Raw genomic sequence first — 26,410 nt, 5'->3', positions numbered from 1 at the left:
GACAAGAAAACTTACATAATTAGTATTCCCAAACTTTATTTACACATTATTTTATAAAATATCTCTTCGATGTCATGTACATTTTTTTATTCAGCCTAATGTCGTTATCAATAAAATATTCAAACTGAAGAAAAAAAAAGAAAGAAATGAAATTCGCTGCCTACCATAAACTGCGAATTGAAAGAACAAAAAACGGTAAATTTAGATAGAAAGTGAGTTGCGCATGCTCATATTTTAATGATCAAAGAATTAATGATCAAGCGCATACAGTGTGCTTTTTACCTGAATCTACCTGACAGGTATTCTTTATCTTCTGTTGCATTGAAATACAGAGGGCAACGTCCCTTCCCCCTTTATGACGGACGCCTGGCACCAGTTCACACTAGTGCTGTTTGATCATAACACGTTCGGTTCAACATGGACCCTACTACGAAATTTATAGTTTGTCCACTTCAATCGCTTTTACTTCCCTACACATAGCCCCCCCCCCCCACATTTACTATTCTCAATGTTAACACAACAAAAACGAATGCCCTACAATTATTCATGCCCTCCCATCGCCTCCACCGCTCCTGCAGCCCTCTCTGAAACAGAACGAGGTAGTTTAACCCAGCAGACGGGAGGGGTGGAAGCCAAATAAGCAACGTATTCTCAAAATACTTTGCAATTTTGACTTTCAATCAGATCTGCGTTCTTTAAAGGTCCAATATTCATGACATACTTCTTCGCGTTTTTTGAAAGAAGTGAAAATGCGATATACTTGGTATATTTTTTATGTATCAAATTCTGCAGTAATTTTTCAAATTTGTTACATTGATTTTGAATCCATGGGTGAAAATGAGCACTAGACCCTTGTCAATCTTCTTATTGACACAATTATTATCTTCCTAAATGTGTTCACTAATGTCCACTGATTCCATTCCTTTAAATAATTACAAAAAATGCGTTCAAATATGGTCAGGAGCCCCTATTTTCGTACTGATGCTTTCGTTGTTCAGATGCGCATAACTTCTGAAACTGCGATCATGTTGATTTTTTTTTTTTTTTTTTTTTGGGGGGGGGGGGTGAAATTATGCAACTGACACCCGATCAGTCATGCTAAAGCATTTTAGGTATCCTTGGTATCTTATTCACCTGTTAGGTATGAAAACATATTACGGATTGAATTCATACTTCAATATTGGTCGTTGCTATGATTATAGCAATCCTATATATACATGATATAGGACAAGCTTTAAGGTTTTAATCGATAACCTTTATTCACGGAGAAAGAAAACGGAGTACCGGCGGTCATGATTGGATTAACAGGGGCAGTCTCATTTCCCCTACGTCGAAATGCACAGGCGATTTGAATAAAAATGAATGGAACGGCCGTTTTCGACTCGCCGTACGGCCGCAGTAGGAGAAATGTGACTGCAACAAGTCCCGTCCGTGCTCTGTCGATTTGTAATAGGCAGGGGCCGCGGAACGGTTTTGAAAGTGCGGTGGGGGAGGGGCTGACCATGCAAAAAATCAAAATCAGATGGTCATACACGATTTGGAAAGATTTTTTTTATTTATTTATTTATTATTATTATTTTTTTTTTTTTGGGGGGGGGGGCTGAAGCCCACGTAGCAGCCCACCCCCCCCCCTCCCGTGGACCCTGATAAAGTCATGGTTTCAATGAGTTAATGCTTTGTCGCTTCTGAAGATTTTACCATATGTTGAAAGTATGGTAGTATGACAATTGTCTTTTCAATGTTCATTCAGCATTTGAGTTGTACCAGATATCCGTAAGCACGCGGAATATGAATTATGAAATTTCAAAATGAAGAGTCTATATGTTAAGATATACATATATATATGTATAAAACATATTTCGTTTTATTCTAACGCAATAATGTAGTTCAAGTATTCATCAAGACTTCAAATCTAAATTGAATACCGAAGTGATGACGTCACAACCCCCCCTTTTTTTTTTGCATTTCAGCGTTTTTGATACCATATTTTGGTAGATGGTGAAAAAAAAACCTCACTACCAGAATTTTGTGAGAATTGGTCCATGGGGGCCCGAGATATGACCTCACGAATACATAATAGCCCCATCGAAGTCAATGTATTATTGGCCTGGTTCCTAACTTTTAGACCAGGCCTACATCGACTTCAATGGGGCTACTTATGTATTCATGAGGTCATATCTTTGGGGGCCCATGGATCGATTCTCAACGAATTCGGGTTGTGTGTTTCTTTCATCATGCTCTACCAAAATATGGTACAAAAACGCCGAAATGCAAAAAACTGATGACGTCACACTTTGGTACTCTTACAGGGGAAATGTTACATTTTATAATATATCGTTCTAACAATATCGTGTAAGAATAAGTCAGTGTTGGGTTGTGTCAAGTAGGATGTCCCTGTCAAAGTAGTGCAGGTATTTTAAATTGTTGAAATAATTACTGAATACAAAAAACATCATACCTCCTTAATGACATAATATACAACATAATTATGCTGTAAATACTCACTGAATACACATTCATAAAATAAAAGCTTTACAACTTTATACAAAAATGGAGTATTGTGTACAAAATATTATTATAGAAAAATTCAAATTTAAGAATATACCCGAATCTATAATTCATCATTATGTTACATGAGTATAAAGGTATTTTCACTGGAACAATTCTAACCTGGTTTCTAAAACGAACATTTATTATTGTCAATAAAAAAGAAAAGAAGTAAACATGAAAATTACTAAGCTGCGAAAATTTGACATTTTTAGGAGGGCTCTTTATATTGCAAATCATTTTAGATTAATACTGGATCTGTAAAGCGCTTAGATACGGAGACCCCATTTTTGTGACGACTCATTTCCACGAATGATGACTATATACACATAAAAACGCTGTTTAAGATTTTATACAACAACGTTTACTATATGAACCTTACAGTAGTTGTTTAATAGTTTAAACAGCCATGCTTGATTTATTGAATATTAAGTATCAATAATTAAACTTTGTTGTTTAAGATATTAAACACTTATTTGACCATTTAAAGAACTACTGTAATGTTAATTTATAATTTAGTGAACAGCGTTGTATATAAAATAATTAAACAGGTCTGCGACTTGAACCGATGTGTAACTTACTCTGACCACAAGGCCTGTTGTAGCAGAACAGAACGAAGAGTTTAATACTCCTAGAATTGTGCAGAACTTCAGAATGTATTTCACTTTATTTTACTTCTTAGGACTTTTACACTTTCAATGCCCCAAAATGCGATTCGTTAAACAAAACTCAGAGTCAGATCGTGTAGTGTACGGGCGGGCTGAACTTTTTTGTGTTAAAGGGGAATCCAGCCTTGGCCATAAAATGTTGTGTTGGGAAGGAGAAAAATAAATTAAACAGAATGATGAAAGTTCGAAAGAAATCGGACAAGCAATAAGAAAGTTATAGCTGCTTTAAAATTGAGATCACTAATACTATGTAGATTTCAAATTGGCAACTGAGTAAGTAAATTATGACAAGGGGCAAGGACAACTTTCCCATAGGCCATGTACTTTATTATCAGGGATTTGTGGTTTTCTCCTAAGTACCAGTTCCCCTGGGGCCGTAATCTAAATATAACCCAGGTAGTATATTGTTTTATGTCCTTATGAAAGAAAAATATAATTTGAAATAAAACTTTTGGGGAAAATGACATTTTAGCCATAATATGTATTGGAGTACATGGAAGAGTAGTCCTTGCCTTACATCACTATAACATACCATATGCGGCCAATTTGAAGTCCACATGGGTATAGTGATTACCGATATTTAGAACTTTTAAAAATTCATAACTTTCTTGTTGTTTGTCCAATATTGTTCAAACTTTCACCTATCAACTTGTCTGATTTTTCTTTTCCTTATAAAAACAAGTTTTTATTTGGGTTGGATTCCCCTTTAAAGTATCAGTGAAAAAGCACTATCGTCTGCATGATTTGAAATACATTTTCCCTTTTTAATTAAGATCCTTAGGATCAATATATGTACCTCCATAGGGGATGTCTTTATTTTGAAACATTTAGAAACCAGGAAGAAATATTTTAAAGGGGAATCCAACCCAAATAAAAACATGTTTTTATAAGAAAAAGAAAAATCAGACAAGTTGATAAGTGAAAGTTTGAACAATATTGGACAAACAACAAGAAAGTTATGAATTTTTAAAGTTGTAAATATTGGTAATCACTATACTCATGGAGACTTCAAATTGGCCGCATATGTGGTGTCATAGTGATGTAAGGCAAGGACTACTCTTCCATGTACTCCAATACATATTATGGCTAAAATGTCATTTTTCCCAAAAGTTTTATTTCAAATTATATTTTTCTTTCATGAGGACATTAAACAATATACTACCTGGGTTATATTTTAGATTACTGCCCCAGGGGAATGGGTACTTAGGAGAAAACCACAAATCCCTGATAATAAAGTACATGGCCTATGGGAAAGTTGTCCTTGCCCCTTGTCATAATTTACTTACCCAGTTGCCAATTTGAAATCTGCATACTTTTAGTGATCTCAATTTTAAAGCAGCTATAACTTTCTTATTGCTTGTCCGATTTCTTTCAAACTTTCACCATTCTTTTTAATTTATTTTTCTCCTTCCCAACACAACATTTTATCGCCAAGGCTGGATTCCCCTTTAACGTTCGTTCCTTAAAACGGCGACGGACATTCAAACTCGGCATAGACACAATAGATGCTAGTTCCCGCCTTTCTTCTTTGACGCGACGGCGATCATTCGCAGTCCTGCCTCGGGGTCGACCAGGGCTAGGGTTCTCTCATCGATGCCTAGCTGCTCGGCCAGGGCGCTGATTTTAAAACCAAAGAGTTGCATAAAAGAGAGGAGTTCCATGTCTTCACCTGTGTACGAAACGAGGGAAAGGTAGATGTGGATCGTTTATATTCAAAGATTATAATATTCGCCAATGTCAATGAAATAAGAAGAATAAAATTATGTGAGGGGTTACAATCACAAATTATGAAGTGTGCGTCATTATTGTACAGTAAAGAGGGCACACTGTGAAATGAATAAAAGAATAATGTGAAGTCTGTTTTTTCACACTGGGGAAAAACAGAAGTAAAAACACAGTTCTTTCAGTCGTCAGTGATAATTACGTTCTGACTTTACAGTCCAAAATCATTTAAGAATATTTTTCTCCCGGATTTTTCTGTCTTGTTAAACTATTGTGAACGACGTGGAGGCATCACAAGCAAAATCCCTGGGGAGCGATTCATGAACATTTTTCGTCCAATAATTTGTCAGATCTGACAACTGTCCTTGATTTTGTTTGGCTGAGAAGCACTGTTACTATGGTAACTGTAAGACAAAATGGGACCTGTCGGGTGAAACGTCCCTCAAGTCATCCCATGTATTAAGGCTTCCGAAGTCCAGATGATAATTATGGTAAATGAAAAAGGTAAAGTTAAATGTTTAAATGACTATCAATATAATGTTTTATATACTAAGTCCCTTTTAGTTGTTTGATACGAGTCTCTGTTTGATCTAGCCGTTAAATAAATACTGCTTACCAGTTCTTGGATTCGTCATCTTGGGGCAAGTTGGATTACAATGCGGACAAGTCGCGTGGTCCACCAGCCGGTTGACGCACTTCTTCCCCGACGCTCTCCGGCTCTCTCCTGCCTCCCCTTCGTCTAGCCCGCCAGTTCCCAGTCTGCTTAATCTATCCACAAAGTCGATATTCCCTCGACCGTCGCGCTTTCCTCGTCCGCCTCGCCCTCCTCTTCGACGCTCTCGCCCGTCTTCGCGGTTCGATGACGAGCTCGCTTCCGTGCTCGACACCGGGACATCCTCTATGAGTTGTCTTGGGATGCTGGTGGTGCGTGGTCGGCGATGCCGTCTTCCTTTCTTGTTTCGTCGCCGCGTTCGTTTCTTCTTTGATGTGACTGTTGTCGAATCTGCAAATGAAGTCAAGATAAGCCGATGTTAGCCAACATTTTTGAAAAAGGCACATGTTGCAATATTGCTAATATGTCGCGAGCTAGCGAAAATCTTGGCATGTAATTTTGTGATATATCTCAACACATCATAATTTTAACCTCATTTCACTCCCCCTCTCCTTCTTAAGCCCCGTCCCACACAATCGAAAGCCTTTCATGGCGTGTTATCATTCAGTTAGAAATGTACCCACATTGTGCTGCACTCAACCCAGGAGAGGTGGCCTGCACTTCGCAGGATTGATTCTTTGAATGCAATTAGCGTTGGAAACGGCAGCAAGGAATGAAGCCAAGAATATGATAGTGCACCCCGGAAAAGATTATATCTGAATAGGTGATGCTATATATAAATGCTTATTATTAACATAATTATTAATAATTAGGAGTGTTATCATTATCATCATCACCAATATCATCATCATCATCATCATCATTAGCATTCGTTTATCTGGATCTGGATGTATACGATGCAGGGCCCTCCGGGCATAAACGCATCGGGTAGTTGACCTGAATTTTGCCGGGACGGGCAGGTGCAATACACCATCGTCACCATCATATTCCCCAGAATAAAGGAACGAAAATAATGTACAGGCCATACCCGTTGTCGTTATCCTCGACGTCGTCCTCTCATCCATGTTTTCGACAACCCCGTCGACATCAACATCGGCGGTTTGACTTGATGGCGTTTCATATCGCCTCGAACCTTCTCGGGGTGGTATCACCGTTGAACTTACTGCTAAAATGAAAATCAAAGAAACAGGGTCGGAATATGAAAACATTGAATATAATTATTTTTATCATGTTTTTATTTAATCAAGATGTATTTTTGTGGAATGTGAAACAATAACTGAAAATTCAAATAGAAACACATTATTTGTGAGCGCGACTCTAGTGTAATTTCATAATTTAATGACTGTATATGTTCTTTTTGTGAGTCTTTTTCTGGTAAAAAAAATAAGAATGATATGAAAAAGAGAAATTTGTCCTCCATAGTTTCTTTCGATCATTTTCCAGTCGATAGTGTAGTTTTGCAATCACTATGCAGTCGCTTTCTTCAACGCACCTATTCCTTATATACACATGCAAATCAAATCACAATGGACAGCTAGCTGAGAGGTCTTTGTCGAAAGCTGGTGGATCGGGAAAGCAGATCGTTCGAAGATTCGGACCAGAAAAAAAAAACTGCAAATTTTTTTTTTTTTTTGATTCACCGATTTTCGGCAACAGCTGTTTTGTCATTGAAGGGCTTTCGACAAGAGATTCACTGCGTTATAGAAAGCATCTGCGTATAGTGATTGCAAAAACTCCCTACATTATACTACATTATGGTCTAATAATCCTCCTTATTGCCTCTTAGTCCACAGACGCGTCGTGCATGGTCTAGTGGTTCTACCTCTTGTCTATCAGAGGGTTGTGTGTTCGAATCCCATCCATGGCATTAATTTCCTGCAGTAAGAATTTTATCCCCACTATGCTGCACTCAACACACGCGAGCCGGTAAATGGGAACCTGGCAGGAACTATTTCTTGAAATGCTCGTGCGATGTAAAAAAAAAAAAAAAAGCCGGGTAAATAATATCCACGTCCTTTGGAAGCGCATAGAGATGTTTTATCTGGTGATGTGCACAAAAATGCAAGAATAATGTTATATTTAATATCATCAGCATGATGGCTACCTTGTTGATTTTGTCTTCCCGGTTGCCTGTTACTGTTTGAAGGTGATTGTCTCGGTTCTTCTTGGCCTTTTAACCAGCATTGTAGGCTTTTATACAGCTTGACATCTCGTACTTTAATATTACTCCAATCACTAAAGATATACAGAAAGCATAATTGATGACAAAAACAATGTGACCACCTCCAAAAATCAGATTTTTACAATTCCTCCTCCTCCTGCTAAAGAAAGAAATAACAATTCCATTCATATCAAAATTGCGTATCAAAATGTTTTTTTTGCGGTAAAATTCAAACAGCGAAAATTCTTTTTCAACAATTTTTTTTTTTATACTGTGGACAAGACACAATCAAATATAGACATACAGGTAGTATAACCAGTCATTCCTTGGTATAATTATGTTAACGTTACCTGGTGAAAAATCGAAAATACCCCCCCCCCCCGCAAATACATTAAAAATAAATAACATTTTTCATATTCCATAATTCACAGTAATTCATTTCGTTAGCTTGTTTATTAAACTGCAGTGAGGTAATGAGCTGACCACCGGATGCCCCAGGCTATTTCTAACGGAGGATTTCAATAATTTCATACTTTTGTTTTACAGTTACTTTTGAGTAAATACAAGGGCGGAAATCTCTCCCCAAAGGTAGGGGGACCAGGGGCTGGAAAATTATTTGACACGCAAAAAAAAATAAATAAATGTTATCACCCAAAAAGTAAGGTCATCTCGTCCAAGATACATGTTTTATTTCGATTTTGGATGATTTATGTATTTCCATCATGAAAGACCACAAATAGTAGGACATTTGATATTGTGTCCCCCCTACTATTTTGAGTAGGGGGACGCGTCCCCCCTGGGATTTCTGCCCATGAGTAAATATGAAATGGAAAGTTTCTTAGTATACATTACCTTCTTCTCAGCACATTGTGCGCATAACATGCTGGAGCAAATACAGTCCTACGGAGCAAAAATAATAAGAGAAAAATAATTTTAAACCAAATATAGCCAAGAAGTACAAGTCAATTAAAAATGTTCCTTGGCACATTAAATTCACCAAGATCATCTATGTTCTCAATTGAAATGCCACGCTAACGGGTATTACTAGTGGGAACAGAAATTATAGGTAAGTTAAGAAAAAATGGATCAAGATAATTAAACTTAATGCTTTGCCCGACAGAAGAAATTTCTAAAAATCGCTCACGTAAAAATATATCAACATATATCAACAGCTCCGCGTTGGCGCCATGACACACTTTTGCAGCAAAATAAACACACCTTAAAATAGTGTATACTGTTAAAGTATACACTATTTTAAGGTGAAATAAATGTCATAACCGCAAGGGATCAAATGATGTACATTGTTTTAATTCTTTTTTGTTCTTTTAATCTATGGAGATAGGACTCCGTGATACAGATGCACATTTTTTGCCCAATTTAACCTCAGACACTTTTTTAAAGAAAGCAGTCAACAAAAAAGTCAATCCTCATGCAAGGTACAAGACTAAATCATCTAAGTTGCTACATTTACACTAAAGGATGCACAATTGAACTCAAATGCGACATGTATTCCGGAATACCCCTAGTCCGGTCGTTCCATAACTGTTACACAAATCAATATTCCTATCAATTTCTTTTTTAGCAATGGTATTAATAGGAAATTTTGTGATTGGGGATTTTCTGTTTTACAGAAACTCCTAGCAATCAGAGATTGAGCAAGAAGTGGGCCAAATGGGTTTTCTTCTGTTAAGAATTCTGTCATTGTACTGTAAGGATCATGGTTAGGCGAATTGTTAGAAATCGTGAAGTGATGTCAATGTTTAGAATCGATTCATGTTAAACTGTAGAATCATATTTCATCATGATTCTGACACCTCTATAAGCTTTCTGGGCTTAGATTTGGTTCTTCCTATGGAGCCTACAGCGAGAAACGTAATCTGCTGCTAGGTTTACGGGATTTAAATTGTAGGAGAATGTGCCATGATAACTTCCAGCTAAAGAAAACGAACTGACACAAAATAGTTGATGTTTCATTACAATTGAAAGTAAGCACATGACCTTCTGACTGTAACTTACGTTGCATTTCTCAGGGAGCCTCGCATCTGCCGTCCGACCTTCTGCATGTAATGCCAATGTCTTGCCTCGATCGGAGGGCCTTGCATGTTGATCGTAAGCTGCACTTCGTCATAAAGCCACTGGAATATATAAACTGGAGCTACGAGGAAAAAAAAGGACACAAATTGCATGTATTAGGCAACAGAGTGTTTCATCAGTGACGTTTCCGTTTGTGTTAAGGTCACAGAAAACAAAGTGAAGTGGAAAAATCCTACAAGTTCCTCCTAACCTCGCTCCGCCCCTTTTCTTTAAATTATAACCCCAAAGTTGAGTTTAGAGGCGGAGGCACACTACAAGTATATCAAAGAGGTGATTTCTAAAGACCAAATAGTCTTCAATTAAAAAGGGGAAGGTACATACCCTTTTTGTCCCTTGAACCCGCGCCTGGTTAAGACAAAGCTAAAACTAAGTCAGATACTCTGAAAAACTCGGTATATCAACAAAAATGTCCTTCTCTAATGACAAGCAACGGTGTCGGGTATTTACTTGGTCAAAACTCAAATTATTACATAGATTGTAAATTCTCCTAATTTTACATAATTATGAGAAGGACTATACTCACTTTTAAGAGATTGATGTATCCTAAAACCGTAGAAACACTTCCATTTCTCCGTGTATGAATTCAGACACGTTTCCGGAACTAAACTATTCCATAATCTGGGAAAAAGAAAAAAGAAAACTACAATCTCAATTTTTATTAAGACATTAATCAACACGCAAGTATATCTCATCTCCAACTCTTTGACGAAATAATCGATAAATTCCCCCCCCCCCTGATATTTTAGGAACATACTACAAAACATGAGTATTCAAAAAGACGAATCTTACATCTACGAAATATAGTAAATTACAGCACTTCTATCAATTCGTCATCGTGACGCATTGGGATAATCCGTACGCTTATCATGAAAATGTTTCAAGTTAAGTTTACTCTCCCTTTTGGTTTAAAATACTCTCCTATTTTGGTTTGAAATTAAGGCGAGACTGTGAAAATGGTTCCATGACATTTGCTCCGGCGACAATTGCTCCGATGGAAAATTAGCTTATAATGCCAAACATGAAACCTGACCCCAAAGACTGAATTAACCCTAATCCTTATCTTTACATTATTCTGAACAAAACTCTATTACAGTTCTAGCTCTAACCCTACGCGTTCTGATATAATTAAACCCAAACCAAATGTCCCAGGAGCAAAATATGTCGTGTCACCCTGAAAATATGCAAAGCCAAGATTTTCAGCCTTATTTAAGACTTGAAACGCGTTAACTATGGAAGAGAATATACAATAAGTTGTGGGAAAATCAATTTCGCTGCTGGATGATCTAGAACTTTCCAATCGTCGATACTTTGATACTTACTTGGTGCCTCTTTGTAGTGTCCTCGCTGGGTTGCAGTAGAGGTCCAGGATACAATCTGCTTGAGTATTGCCCAAGGGCTCTGTGTCAAGGAACCATCCAGAATCCGCTAGACCAACCACCTTTGCTGTGCTTCCTGCTTCGTCCATCATGGAAGCCACCCGGTCGAGATTTAGAAGCACGCCTGTGCCACCTGCACTGCAGTGCCATAAATGAGAAAAGACCAAAACGGATAATGAAATGGCTGAAAAGGAAATAGAAAACCTGGTAAGATTTCAATATGGAGGCCCAACTATATACCATGAATTCTTTTGTGGACATGTCTTGGTGCCGAGAGTAGGCCCATAAAAGATATAGACAATAAATATCATGAATACAGCACGAAAATTAGTGCCGTGTGGTCTAGTGGTTCGAGGATTGGATACAATGATTGTGAGTTCGAATCGCCGCTCGGCCATTATCTCCATTTAACCAATAAGGTCCGAGACTAATTTCTGTCGATAAGGTCAACCACAAGGGCTGTAACTGATTAAGTTAGACGTAAAAAAAATGTTTCCAGTTTGGTGTTGATAAAGCGGAAAACTGCTTTTCCGAGTTCCTACGAGTTACTCCAACAGAAACAGAACATTGTCATTTTCATGCCCCACATGCTCAGAAAAGAACGCATGGTGTATCGTAAAGCTTCCACACTGATTCATTCATCGCCAAGGCCAGGGGACCCTCAAAGGTTACTTCTGGTAACATTTCAATAACTTCCTACATGTCCTACATTACTTTTTGACATGCTTAGTCAAAATGTTCTTTCTTCAGAATCTTGGAGCAAAAAAATTTTATATTTCAATATTTCAACAATAAACCATGGAGCTCCATAAATAAACTACTAGGGCGACAACTAAAATAACATCTACCATTTATATCAAATTAAACGAATGCGAGATCATGATTTTTACAGGAACTTTTTTTGCTTGTAGCATGTACATAACATCTAGATTATACAGAAGATCGTTCATTCGATTCCCAGCCATGGTGTAATATCGTTCAGCGAGAAAATTGATCTGCATTGTGTTGCACTCAAGTTACTCCAGGGCCTCGTTGCATTAAAGTTACTATTATGGTTACTTTGCCATCCAATTGTAACTGCCATGGAAACGCTGATCAACAGCCAATCAAGTTACCGCTGGATGGCAAAGTTGCCATAATGGTAACTTTGCCATCCAATGGTAACGCTGATCAACAGCCAATCAAGTTACCACTGGATGGCAAAGTTACAATAATGGTAATTTTTATGCAACGGGACCCTTGTGGAGTAAATGGAGTTCTGGCAGGAATTTAGTCCTTGAAATACTTGTGCGCTGCAAAGGGCTTGTCGTGCTGGAGCCATGCAGGGTATAATGATTTCCAAATACCCTTGGAAGCACATATATAGGGACATCCTATGGTAAGTGTATGCGCATTGCATGAACTGATGATGATGATGATGATTAATATCAGTATTACATTGCATGCACATGCATTATATTTCAGAATTACCTGCTTCCTGCCAATACCAGCTGCTTGGCATCCATGAGACCTTCTGATAAAAGATCGGTGAGGACTTGTTGTAAGATGTCAGCTCCCATGAAAGAATAAGTACCTGATAAGGACAAAATAATGACAGCGATTTACGTAATTGCATCGGTGACGGATTCTACAACACAGTAAATCTATTGAAAATGCCCGTCAAATCACAGAAGACAGCTTAAAGGTCTTTGTCGAAAATTGGTGAATCGGGACAGCAGATCGTCCAAAGATTCGGAGCTGGCGAAAAATTACAAATATGGCGTTTTCCCAGAGTCCATGCAGGACGACACTCCTGTATTGATCTACCGATTTTTGACAAAGGGTGGTTGTCAGGAAGGGTCTATGGCAATAGATTTACAATGTTCCAGAAAGCGTCTGCGTAGTAGTTGCAGAAATTCTCTAATGTCAAATCGTTGCGATGTGAGTGTCAGGTCTACTGCTTGGTAAATGTCCACCAAAGAGTAGGCCTATTTAAAGCAAGAGCAGGTAAAAGAACCGGGGGGAAGAAGAGAAGGAGAAACCAGGCTCACAATTAATTTTCTATGACATTTTCGATCTTCCTGGCGTCAGCATTGACTTTATTCTGTCAATAGTCATGAAACACAAATGGTAAAGCCATTATTATGCATCACCTTGAACTACCGATATTTAAGATTCTCATCTTGGCGCAATGGGATAACCCTTGGGCCTACAATGGCGAGGTTAAAGGTTCGTGTCGCAGTATGGGTAAGAAGTTGGGGGCGTCGTGGTGTATGTAAAATACGACTCTCGTCATTCAATCAGAGGACGTGAGATCGCATCCAACAAGGCGTGTTTTGTCCTTCGACAAGATATTTACCAACAACGTGCTGTACTCGACCCAAGTGATTTGCAAGGGTATCCGGTAGGACTTAATCCTCGAACGCTTTAGCGCCGACTACCGAGTATTAAGCGCCGTAGAGTATAATAGTAACTGCCCGAAAAAAAATAATTGTTTCTTACTAAGCTAATTCACAAACTTTTTTTTTTTTCTGTATGAAATCGAAGCGAGACTTTGAAAGAAAACTATTAGTTCAGGACTTGTAGCCTGATTCAAAGTCTTCAAAAGCAGTTAATCTGTGGTAAAGAAAGTCGTAATAAAAACAGGTTCCCTAGTGAGCGTATATAGCGATCTGACAGAATTTTCTTTTTCAAAAAGAAAAACATGGAGGAGGAGAAAGAGGGATAAAGAGGAAAAAGAAGAAGAAAAAGAAGAAGACGAAGAAGGAGAAAAAGAAGAGGAAGAAGAAAAAGAAAAAAAATAAGATGTAACTACCTGTTTCAGAGGCTAAAGACCTTCCCGTCCAGACATCACTCGAACAATATGGGATGAAACTGAAATAGAGAAAAAAAATAGTTTAAATATCCCAGTGGCTTTAACAGGGAACTGTTGCATGAACGTTCTCCCCTGCTGGAAAATCCAAGTGTGTGCCACAGTATGTCCAGTGTGGTCACACAATGAGAAATCACCTTCACACTGTTAAATTTAAGCATTTCAACATTGTGAATCACACATTCACATAGTCGACCATGGACAATCACACTGTCGAGGTGCCCATACTGTGAAAATATCTTCGCACTGTTGAATTTGAGCATTTTAACAGTGTGAATAATATTTTCACATAGTCCACTATGTGATTACATTGTGATTACAGCAGGGTCATCTTGGTAACTTTGTCGTCCAAAGATAACTACCATGGCAACAGTGCTCAATAGCCAATGAAAAGCAAAGATTTGCATAGGAGATACCGTTGGATGGCAAAGATATTGAAGTAACGTATAATGCAACGGGGCGCAGGGTATATACGGCGATATCTAAAGTAGATGTCAAAGAATTATTCTAAGTCTTAAGTAAAAGGCTGTGTAAAGATTATACAACGCTGTTTACTATATGAATCATACAGTAGTTTTTTTAACAGTTCAAACAACCAGGCTTAATTTATTGATATTTGAATATTAAAAAAGCACTGGCGGATCCAGGAGGGGGTGGCACATCCGGCTCGTGCCCCTCCCCACTTTGAGAGGAATAAAAAAAATTGTAATGTAAATACGTCGTTTGCCCAAATTAGTGCGCCCCTTTTGAAAGTAAGGACTTTTATATGTGGGGGTCAATTTTCATCGGGAAAATGCGCCCCCCTTGAAATCCTGGATACGCCCCTGAAAAAGGTAATTAGGAATATCAGCAATGGCAATTTACAGTAAGACAATAAAACTTCCGGAAATTAATAGAGGATTTTCGAAGTACAAGATTTTGTTACAATGATATTATCTCCAGGTTTTATCTCTATTTAGCATATGCTCGATCATCGATTTAAGACTCACACGACATTTGACTTCCACCAGATTGGGTTTTCTTCAGGATCGGCCGACATTACACCTGACCCTTTAGAGAAATGGAATTGAAACAATAATTAATGAAGTTAAACGATTCAAAGTGGTGCTTGGTCGGGGGGGGGGGGGGGTGGAGGACATCTTGGTGGGCATGTACGATAAAGCCCCCCAAAAAAAAATTAAAAAAAAGTTGTATAATAAATATTGTTAGTGTTTATAAAGGTGCGCTACTCATACATTATTAAGCCATATCCATTTTGTATTGGCTAACAAATCCAAAATTTTGTTTTAATCAAGCCACTTGGGGTCCGACAAGCCTACCGATTTCATAGGGTGGAGTAAGTACAATGAGGCAATTTATTTGAATCGTCGGTTGTGATTCGGGTCATTGACTTCTTGTGAAAAATATTATTGTAAACAAACCGTCTCAATGATGAATGACATTGAACAATATGATGGAAGGGAAAGGGAAATGGCGAGACAAGTATATATACACTCTTGATAACGATTTGTCAAAATATGTATTGTTGAATTCATGTCTCCGGACCTCCAAAATTACCAAAATTTACCCGTAATATGATTTGTAAGAAAATGCCAAATTTGGGTAAATAAGCCTCTATATAGGTCGGACACGTATTCACCAACACATTCCTTCTCATTACCATGATTACGATAGAAGAAGTAAATCTATTCTTCTGGATTCACTTCTTATGAAACGGAGAACAGTTTCACGTCCGATCTGGGACGTTTCTTCAGCTCGTCTGAATTGGCGGGAAATCGTCAATAGCGCGTTTTCGCCCAGCGTCGTACGACGTAGAACGTAAGGGTCGTGTGCAAAAATCGCCAACTTCCATGGAAACAGAGGCCCGAGCGTTCTTGAGCTCAAATCACGGACGGTTCTTCCGCAAATTAGCGGGCGTCCGCATTAGAACGTAGGATTTGTCAACAGCCGTCAACAGCCAATCAGATCGCTTGTAGAGCGAGCAAGCTGAGCCGATGTAAACACATTCGCCCATCGCAGTCAGTCCGCAAGCCCCTGTGTTAATGAGCAAATGAGCAAGATTTATCCAAGTCCTCTCGTGGCTGAATTCATGTCCCTGCAAAATCTCGTGAATTGTGAGACTTTCTTTCTCAAAGAATTTAACCACTTTCTCCTTGAGTAATATTGATTATTTTTGTACCATGGGCAAGAGTAAATGTTACCCTTTTATATTAGTCATTTCTTTTGAATGAAATATTTTGATAAATAAGTGATTTTTTTACCTGAAAAGATGCATCAAACAGAATTTTCTTCCTCTGTTTTCACTTGCAAATTTTGCAAAATTTTGTGTTTTAGGCACCAACATTATTTATATCATCAGAAAGCTCAAACTCTATACTTTCTTACAATGCCACTCTTGATATGTGGCATCTTTTAGATGGGTCAGCAGCCAGTTATATCCATCAAGATGCAAGACGAGATTTCTGAAATTTCTGAGTAACATAAAATCCAGAGTTCTGATTGGCTGAATACTGTTTTCAAAACAAACAGGCGCGGGTAATTTGAAGAGATTACCACATGGTGAGTGTGACCTTGCAGAGGCCCAGTGTGGGGAACATTGGAATTTGCGTGGGTGTGTGGTCTATGACCAATCAGAGCGCAGTATTCTTGTTTTTGAGCTGCAAAATGTACTTGGCCTATGAAAAGCTGGCTGCTGACCCATCTAAAATACATCTTCTTATAAAAATTATATCATATTAAAGCTTAGATCTTCAGCTTTATCATGATTTAAAAATCATTTGTGCCTAAACAGAAATTAAGTGTGAAAACAACAACTTTTGCTGCATGAAAAAAAATATTTTGATTCATGTTTTAGATCAAAAGTTTTTCCTATATTACAACATTCTTTTAAAAATCCAAACACATGACCTAAAAGAATGATTCTTCTTCTTTACAAAGATACCAAAAACATGAAATTTGGTCAATATTTAGAGCAGCAATGGCCGAATAAAAAGAGGTGTTTTGGTTCGCACCAAGCTCATTAACTATGCAAAAACCCTCTTGTCATGAATATCACTTGGATAAAAGAAGCTACTTTTTCAGGGCTTGCGGACTGACTGATCGCGTGCATGCACATGTTGTACTCTACTCTGACTACACTGATAGCTGAAAGCTTCAAAACATGGACTCGAATGCGAGTTTTTCGGTGAGTACCATTTCAATTATACTAAAATCAAGCTAAGTATAATTTCAAAATGTTACAGTAGAAGTTTAAACGAGTATGATTATTGAAATATGATTGAAAAGCCGTTGCATGGCTCGGTCGACGACGCGACTGCAAGACACATGGCACTGCCGCGTTCAGCGATTTGCGAAACTGCTTACAAGCGAGAGTTGAGCGCGACGGACGCACGAACCAAGAGATCGTTCTACGTCGTAGATAGCGTCGTACGACGCTGGGCGAAAACGCGCTATTGCCACTTGGCGCCGACGCACAATCGACGATAATTGTATTTGATACGTCGAGGATTGTAAACCCGTAGAGAAAAAGCGTCCCAGATCGGACGTGAAACTCTTATCTGTTCATAACAACTTAAGTCCAAATGGATAAATGTTCTTCTTCCTGGATGAATCAAAACATACATCAGTTTATTTTATGTTCACTCCTTTTTAAGTGTGAAGACAGACTGAGTGAGCAAAGAGTACGAGAGAGAGAGAGAGAGAGAGAGAGAGAGAGAGAGGAGGAAAAATTGAGAGAGTGATAGAGGGGGAGAGAGAGGGGGAGAGAGAGCTGAATCAATACCTGTCTTCGTTTGTGGCCATGCTCTTGAGCTCATTTGGTTGATCGATTGATTGTATCGATTTCGGCAGCTTTCGGTATCGAAACAATAAAATCCACCTGTTGTGGAGACATAAACAGCAAAGGAGTTATTACTAGCTTTCAACGGGAAAATCAATTTTCACATGAAAATAGTATTCCTTTTAGATACACATAAACGCAATCAACTTAGAGCCTATTCATTTACAACGATCAATATAGGCCTACAACGTTCAATTAGAATTAATAATCAAACATTAGCCCTATAGGCCTATACATACATTTCGTAGGTTGAAATGAATTTAATGTCCTGGTAGCTTTTTCTAGAAATATAATTTCTTCGTAGTCTGTCAGTATAATAGCAAACATTGCCAATTATAGCATGTACTTGTTCATATTTTGCATCATAATTATTTTGGTGTAGCATATAAATGCAAATTGTTCGAAAAAGGGGCATAAAAAGGTGAATTCTTTGAAAGAAATGGACACGTAGTCCACATGAACAATGGTTACAAGTGTCATGTGAGCACAGATCTGTTGTAGAAAGAGTTACGTTTAAACGTAACTTTAAGAAATTTAAGCGTAACTCAAAAATACGCATCCTGAATTGTGTTTGATTGCAACGTTTTCTGCAACTGGCTCCACAAAAGCAACAATAGGAGAGTTCTAATCACCGGGTTCCGTTAAAAAAACTTATCATACATATCAAATGATTTTAGTATAGCTTAAAAGTTAAAAACAAGTTTTAAAATTTGTTTTAGGAAGCTTTGTGAAACGGCCCCAGATGTACGTACCTTCAAGAAAGATGAGCCACTTTTTGCTCTCGTAAGACTTTCGAAGATAATACCTGGATAATAGTAATGTGGATGACAAACAAAATGCTATTATAACGCTCATACTGACAAAATATTATCCAACCTTGTCATTGCATGTCATATATCCCTTGTCTTAAAATGCATCCAAAATACCATCCTAAGACGTCATCTTATTTTTTTTCACTTCTTACGGGTTCTTGCATGTTATTCTAGGTCTAAATCGGTCATATTGCGTTTTTAATGAAACGGTATAAATGGCTGTTTATGATTATTACTTTTCACAAATACGTTATACGCAACAACAAAAACAATGATATGAAAAGAAGTCAGAGAAAATTGATCGCTGAAAGACCAAAGATTGGAAATCTGAATGGGAAGCAACTTATTTAGCTTGATATCTATACTAAACATACAAACGTAAAGAAAGGAAAAAATGCACTTAAGTTAAGAATATGAGGGTCATCGCGGAGGGGGGGGGGGGGACTTTACAATATTTCTTTATTCATTGTTTTCCTTAAAATTGGGTTAAATATTCAATAGGCCTATATCAGTGTCAGTCGACATGAATAAGATCACGTGGAAGTCATTGAAGGCAGGGAACAATCAGGACATATATATATAGTCGACCAAAACTGGAAAGAGTGGGACAAATAAAAATGAATATTGTATTGGGTGTAATGGTTAAGTATGTGGGGTAAAGAGGGTGCGATTGTGTGGTTGTGCGTAGACGCATACATTCGTAATTCCGAAGCTTCGTTTTTCCGAAGGTTCGGTTATTCCGAAGGTTCGTATTTCCGAAGGTTCGTAATTCCGAAGGTTTGTAATTCCGAAGGTTCGTTAATCCGAAAACGAAATAAGGTTCGTAATTCCGAAGGTTTGTTAGTCCGAAAACGAAATGAGGTTCGTAATTCCGAAGGCTCGTTAATCCGAAAACGAAATGAGGTTCGTAATTCCGAAGGTTCGCTAGTCCGAAAACGAAATGATAAACGAACCTTATTTCGTTTTCGGACTAACGAACCTTCGGAACAACGAACCTTATTTCGTTTTCGGATTAACGAACCTTCGGAACAACGAACCTTATTTCATTTTCGGATTAACGAAGCTTCGGAACATTGAACGTTATTTCGTTTTCGGATTATCGAACCTTCGGAATAACGCCACAAATGATCGGATTAACGAACCCTTTTACGTTTTCGGATTAACGAACATCGAGGTATAGGCAATTTACGTGTTTCGGAATTACGAACCTTCGGAATAAAGAACCTTCGGAATTACGAAGTGTAACCGTGTGTAGGTTTATTGTGGATGTTGTAAAATGTGTCATGTGGAGGTTGAATGATAAAAAAAAAGAGTTCAGTCCAAGGACTGTCCGCTAACAGAAATGATAGCCTATCGTCACGATCATAAACTAGTCTGCTGGGCAAACCCTTCACTCGAGTTAAGGGTCTGAATGTGCAGCCTACTCATGCCTTGTGTACTGAAGGCTCTCTCGCTCAGTTTTGTATGCGCTAGTCTTTGCATGGAGGCACACTTATTGATCAAAGTTCCAATCAGGGTCTGTGCCTGCAGACTAATCATAAATCACGCACACACACACACACACACACACACCCCATTTCACACACACCGTCTCACGAGATACCCACACTTAGGACTATGGTGTTGTGTGCGTGAGAATGAGTGTGAGTTGCTGGCACAAGTGTGTGGGATCATTCTTAGTAGGGTCCATGGTGAGATTAAACCAGAGTGTGGGGTAAAATGTGGGTGCGTGCAAGCTTGAAATTGTAACGCGTTTTTCTCTTAATCTAGCCGGGTTTTTCAGATGATTATGTTCTTTAAATGTATCAAAGGACCGTACGTCACCTCTAAATTACCATAAAGTACATACTGGGTACATGAACAATGAGCAAAGGTCTGTATAGTTCTGAAATAATAGTCATATCTGATACACTCTACCTGAAAGTCAACGTGAACTTTAACCTCTCTTCTTGCATTTTTTATTGCTTAAATCACCTTTTTTATGGTGGATATTTGTATCAGTTATTTCAGTAATATTATGATGCAACTTACAATATACATACAGACAGAATTGATCTTGTGTGTTGTAGGCCTATTTCTGTTACAGCCATATCTGACCACAAGCATTTGCTTTTGGGGAATTTTGGGGAATTACGTTATTATATCAACTATTTATGACAAATTATTTTTTTTAATTAATGTTTAAAACTTGTGTTCAATAGAATGGAAACAAACGTTTATTTGAATGAATGAATGAATCATGAATCTATTCCTCATCGCTTACCCTGCCGGCGAACCGTCATTGCACGTGACTGAACGGTTGGTCACGTGATGAAGGCGGAGCTTCTGAAGCTGACCATCGAAACCGCACGTGCTGAGAGCGGATGCGAGATGCTGAAGCTGCTCCACAATATTATCATTGCTCAGGTTATTGAGGTCCAGGACGTATTCCTTCTCGTCTAGCCCTGGTTGGAACTGGTCCGCTCCGGGTCCAGGACCTCGAACGACGGCTTGGGTGCGGGCGGGTAGTTCCTGGTCGAAATGGTCCTGGCCACCGGGGTCGTTGTTCCGAGGTCGCATTGCCGCTCGTCCGCGCCCGTTGTCAATGAGGTTGAGGAGAAAGATGAAGAGAGGTAGGAAGGTTTGAAGTCGCTGAGGGGATGATGATCTTGACATGTTGGTGAGTTACTGATGTGATAGCGTATGAACTATGAATAGGCCTACTAGCCCAAGATTGAATTCTGTTCGAAAAAAATAGATATAATGAAAATGATAAATGCGTTGGCCTATGTAGACCACAGTGGTACTTAGTAGGCCTACAACCCTACATCTTCTACATATTACTATACGATCGTGGAAATATTCTATGTTACGATATAGGCCCATCTCTGCGAATTTGTAATAACATCCCTGACCTTTTCTGCTTCAAACATTACTTGAAGAAGAACAAGGAAATAGAACACAGGGTGTCTCAAAAAATAATCTCTGTATATTTTCAATAGAGTTTTCAGATTTTGCCTTTATCTATTTTCAGTACATACACCTAAGCATAATAAAACATGTAGAATGCCTTTCATCATGTAATTCAACTCCTTGAATGTGATGATCTATCATGATTATTTTTTTTTTAATGGAACAATCATACGTACACATGTACTTCGGGATAAGAAAAAAAAACACCCAAAAGTTTATTTAGTTACTTCCAAGTCATGGAGAGTGTGAATTAAAATTCTGTTATCCCAAACCAATCGCCGGCATTTACAACAAAGGCAGATGCAAATCGATCACTTTGTCGTCGACACCCGATTTCGATCGTGGATAACACTTTATTTCAGAAGTTTCCGCTCTCTCACGGATATATAACTGTAGAACGCCATACGCTTCTTCAAACCAGGGTTTCAATGCAAACATAAGTTCTTTTGCAAAAAATCCCTTGATGATACGGTTTGTTCGCGATAGAATGACCTATATAAAATGGTAAGAGGCGAGGAAAGGTCGAAATAAGTTGGACAAACGGAATTCAATAGCTCCCGATGGACTGGTGACGGGCAAACTTTTCACTATTTTCTGCGAAAATGTCGAAATCATGCATCTTCCAAGGTTATGAGGACTCAAACCCAAAAAGAGAGAAATGAAAAGGGCAAAGGAAATATATTAGTTTTTCGCTTCAAATATTCGCATAAGACAGCATTTAAGAGCACACCAAATGAACTACGAAAAAACCGGGGAGCGTTGTCGGATGTTGACACAGCCTATTATATCCAACATGACAAAATGCTATCAAGGGAGGTCGAATATTCATATTTCTCAAACTCGTAAGTGCTCAGCAAGACAAAAAAGATGGACAGATTTTACAGGTTTTAAAAGTGCATACGAACTAGCAGCATGGGCGGAAATCCCAGGGGGGACGTGTCCCCCCTACTCAAAATATTAGGGGGGACACAATGTCCAATGTCCCCCCTACTATTTTTGGTCTTTTATAACGGTAATAAATACATCATTCAAAATCGAAATAAAACATGTATTTTGGGACGAGATTATCTTTATTTATTTTTTTGCTTGTCAAATTTATTTTCGTCGAAATGACCTAAAATTTGGGATGATAACCTTTTTTTTTTGCTTGTCAAATTTTCCAGACCCTCGTCCCCCTACCTTTTGGGAGAGATTTCCGCCCCTGACTAGCAGCCAAACATTTCCCTACCTCAAATCCTGAACTACATATCCGGCCTTGTTCATTACCCACAATGCATCATGTTCAGCAGTGTAGTCTTGTTATAATATATAGGCCCAGGTGGATGACAACATACTACTTCACTGCTCTATTCATTCATATCGCGATAGTCATGTAACTAAGTTGCGAAAAGGGTACCTTTCATCTAAAAAATTAAAGCAAAATCAGTTTCAATACACAAATTAAATTATTGGCTAGTTTACACCCTATCATAATAGTCATCTAAAGAGATATATTCTACGACTAGGTATTTACTAAAAACACTCAATGAGAGACAACACATAATGTTAGTCAGTTAGCGAAAAAGCGCCATATGCCGTGAAAATGGAAAAAGTATTTTGAGAAATACATGTGCCATGTTTGTTATCTGGAACTGCAAATAACATAAGATTTTCACGCGAGGTACTCTTTTATTATTTGATATGAATAAATGAAAAGAAAACCTGAAAATATAGCGCATTGTAAACAATAATAATTTGATTGGATTTAGAATAATATTCTGCCACATTTCATGCGTGTGGATTTAACTCAGCAAAACTTTCATTTAAAATAAAGTTGAAACTTACAGGTGACATGCAATGCATTCGGTTAACATATTTTTAACAAATGAAGCTAAAAAGTACTTTGGCATTACATTTAGCTACGTGTATCTTAATTTTCCTCATACATCACCTGGGTAAAACATTATATGAATAGATGTAATTTGAAAAGGGATATCTTTTTTTCTTCATGGGAATATCACGTACGTGTGCGGCTGCTACGATTTCAAGATCATGAATGAAGATCTAGAATGCTTCAAGTCATAGTTTCTGAGCAGTAAGTCGCTGATATTGCTTTGAATTACGTTACAATACATTTGCGTTTGTGTTTATGAAATATATATATATATATATATATATATATATATATATATATATATATATATATATATATATATATAATTTTAAGCAACTTTTAATAGAAAAATTCCAAGGGATAGGTTTAAGTAGCAGTAAAGACGTATGATGCAATAAGGGATCATATAAGAAAGTATATGAACAATAAATTATATATATATATATATATATATATATATATATATATATATATATATATATGTGTGTGTGTGTGTGTGCCGTGGCCGAGTGGTTTAAGGCGCCTGACTATACATGGAAAGTCCGGGGCTCGATCCCCGGCCGCGGCACCTATGCCCGTGAGCAAGGCATTTAATTGGCAATGCTCTTTTATCATGCATTCAAATAAATGAAAATGCTATACGCATTCTTTCTAACTAGGTGTGCATTAAAAAAAGTATATATATATATATATATATATATATATATATATATATATATACGTATATGTATATCAAATATCAAATCAATAGGCCAATTAATATGCAACAATTTATAAAATTGAAATACGGAAAACAATATGTCCGCTTGTATTACACGACTCGAGAGTTATAGTTATTTCTAATCTTATATGTAATACATGTTTCCACTTTATCGTTAATTTAATGATCACCAAACATATCCTAAAAAAAACCAACTAAATAATCTTAAGAATGTATATATATATTATATATACATGTATACGATATCTTTCACCAAAAAATAACCACCTAAATGCAATAATATGACTTTTTAAAAATCAATCGGTTGCTATAAGAGAACTAATGTTTGAACAAAGAATATTCCGTCACCTTAACAATGAAATCTAGGAAATTGACTTTAAAGTTATCACATGCATACATGTGCATTGAAGGCTGAAGTTACATCGAATCTTTCCTAAAACAAATACATATCTCTACGTGCTTCATTATGTACACATGAGATTACTGAACATTGCTTTCTGGAGCTTTGGCATATTGCCAACCAAACATGAACAGTTGAACTCGTATGTAGGCCTTTTGGTCCTATGAAAATATGGAAACAATATTCTGAAGTGTATATCCTACAAACGAGTATTGTCATTCAGTATGTTTTCATGAATTAATTACCCCCAAACAAACATATAAGAGTGATAGCAACAATTAGACTTAACTATTTTGTGCTAATACGTCAAAATGGACGAAGCGACAAAAAACTTATTGGCATACAGTACTTGCTATGTCGGGTAATTCTCAGGAAAGTTCTCATTTTAAAAATTAAATATTTTTTTTTACACAGCCACAAAGCGGTATGAGATGGGTGTAAAGTGTTACTCATTCAATAGTAGTAAGAAAAACATAGGCAATCACGTGCGTCTACCTGGCAGAAATTTACTTCATTGCATCAAATTTCTAGATAGCTCGTGTTTAGTTATTCCGAGATGAACATTAAAAAAGAAACCAACAAACTCTGCCGAGTAGAAATGTGGAAATGTAGAAATGTTAAATGATATCATTTTCTTGTTTATATATTTTCGTCCGAATACTCTTATAAATCTAACAATGAAAACTTAATAAAATGTATATCAACGTGGTGCATAGAACGAAAGCATGCTTAGTGAGTTAAGTATCATTCTACTAGCGAGGTTAAGTCCTAGGATGTTAACTGAAAGGTAGGACACGAGGTTAAGTCAGAGAACGATTTAAAAGTGGTATACTTAAGGTAAAACTCTTACCCTTTTCTCCTATGAGGTATTTGTATACTCCGAAACAGTCCAGAGTGAAAACTAAACAGAATCGTCCAGGATGAAACTATCCACGAAAGAATTTATTATTCCAAAGTCCTGTTGTACCAACATCACATGAGCGTCACATCTGAACAGGGAATATAAGATTCCAAGAGATGGGTACGTTAATGGATTTCAGCTTTCGATCTAAACTCTCCCGTTTTGCATCACACATCCCGACCGCTCACTCGCTCGAACGCAAAATGAACTCGGATTTTCCTATTTCTTCATATCAAGCTCCAGAGTGTATACATATCGTGATGACCATGAAGCTCCCTTTTCCTTTTCTTTCTTTTTCCTGGTTCTTCTTTCTCTAGCGCTCTCTGCCTCATCTCTGGTTCCCTCTCGCCCATCTACCCTCAAACGATACCGCTTCTAACAATTGTAACATCAAAGGGAGACGCCGCCAAGCACTTCCAACAATAAGCGATTGCATGCAAGGCAAATAAAACGCAGCGGCCTGCGAGACTTCGAGGACAAAACGCACCAGCATACGCGAGGTGGTGTTATCCTCTCTTACTCTTTTCCCGTCTCTCTCTTCTTTTCTCTCACACCAGCAAACCCGAGCACACAATACAAGAGGACACATCGACAAGACCCAGCACTCCTTCCTCTCTTCCTCTTTCTCTCTCTTGAGGACTCCTTTTGTGGCTGATGAATGAACTCTAAAGCGGTTCTGTTGTTGCCGAAGATAATACGCGTTTTTATTCACCGCGTAACGGTCACTTAAGTTCGACACCATCCCATTGACGCAGTGTGCAATGAGGATGAATGCTCTTAACTTGCTAGTTGACTTTTGAGGGGGAAGAAAAGGGGATAGCGCTTCAAAGGAGGGACCGTATTTGAAGGGTTATGGGGTTATACCCCTTTGCATTGAATAA

General features: G+C 37.8%; 1 protein-coding gene across 2 annotated transcripts; it reads right to left on the bottom strand.

Annotated features, from left to right (window-relative positions):
• Positions 1-16: 16 nt before the first annotated feature.
• LOC135153911 (palmitoleoyl-protein carboxylesterase NOTUM-like) lies at positions 17-25,962 on the bottom strand. 2 transcript variants are annotated; one of them, XM_064098758.1, is made up of 15 exons: positions 25,479-25,962; positions 20,946-21,402; positions 18,623-18,675; positions 17,814-17,909; positions 15,022-15,082; positions 13,976-14,034; positions 12,652-12,754; positions 11,125-11,319; positions 10,329-10,423; positions 9,728-9,866; positions 8,564-8,611; positions 7,655-7,785; positions 6,578-6,712; positions 5,554-5,940; positions 17-4,884 (listed from the first exon to the last, which is right to left on the bottom strand). In XM_064098758.1, exons 2-15 carry the CDS (start codon positions 21,335-21,337, stop codon positions 4,724-4,726), a joined length of 2,055 nt encoding a protein of 684 aa, XP_063954828.1. In that variant the 5' UTR covers positions 21,338-21,402; positions 25,479-25,962; the 3' UTR covers positions 17-4,723. The 2 variants fall into 2 exon arrangements, with proteins under 2 accessions (XP_063954828.1, XP_063954827.1); XM_064098757.1 differs by having other exon boundaries at positions 6,578-6,715; positions 25,479-25,961.
• Positions 25,963-26,410: the final 448 nt, after the last annotated feature.

This window comes from Lytechinus pictus, chromosome 4 (assembly GCF_037042905.1).
Source record: "Lytechinus pictus isolate F3 Inbred chromosome 4, Lp3.0, whole genome shotgun sequence".
NCBI lineage: Eukaryota > Metazoa > Echinodermata > Echinoidea > Temnopleuroida > Toxopneustidae > Lytechinus > Lytechinus pictus.
This window is presented reverse-complemented; position numbering and strand designations above follow the sequence as displayed.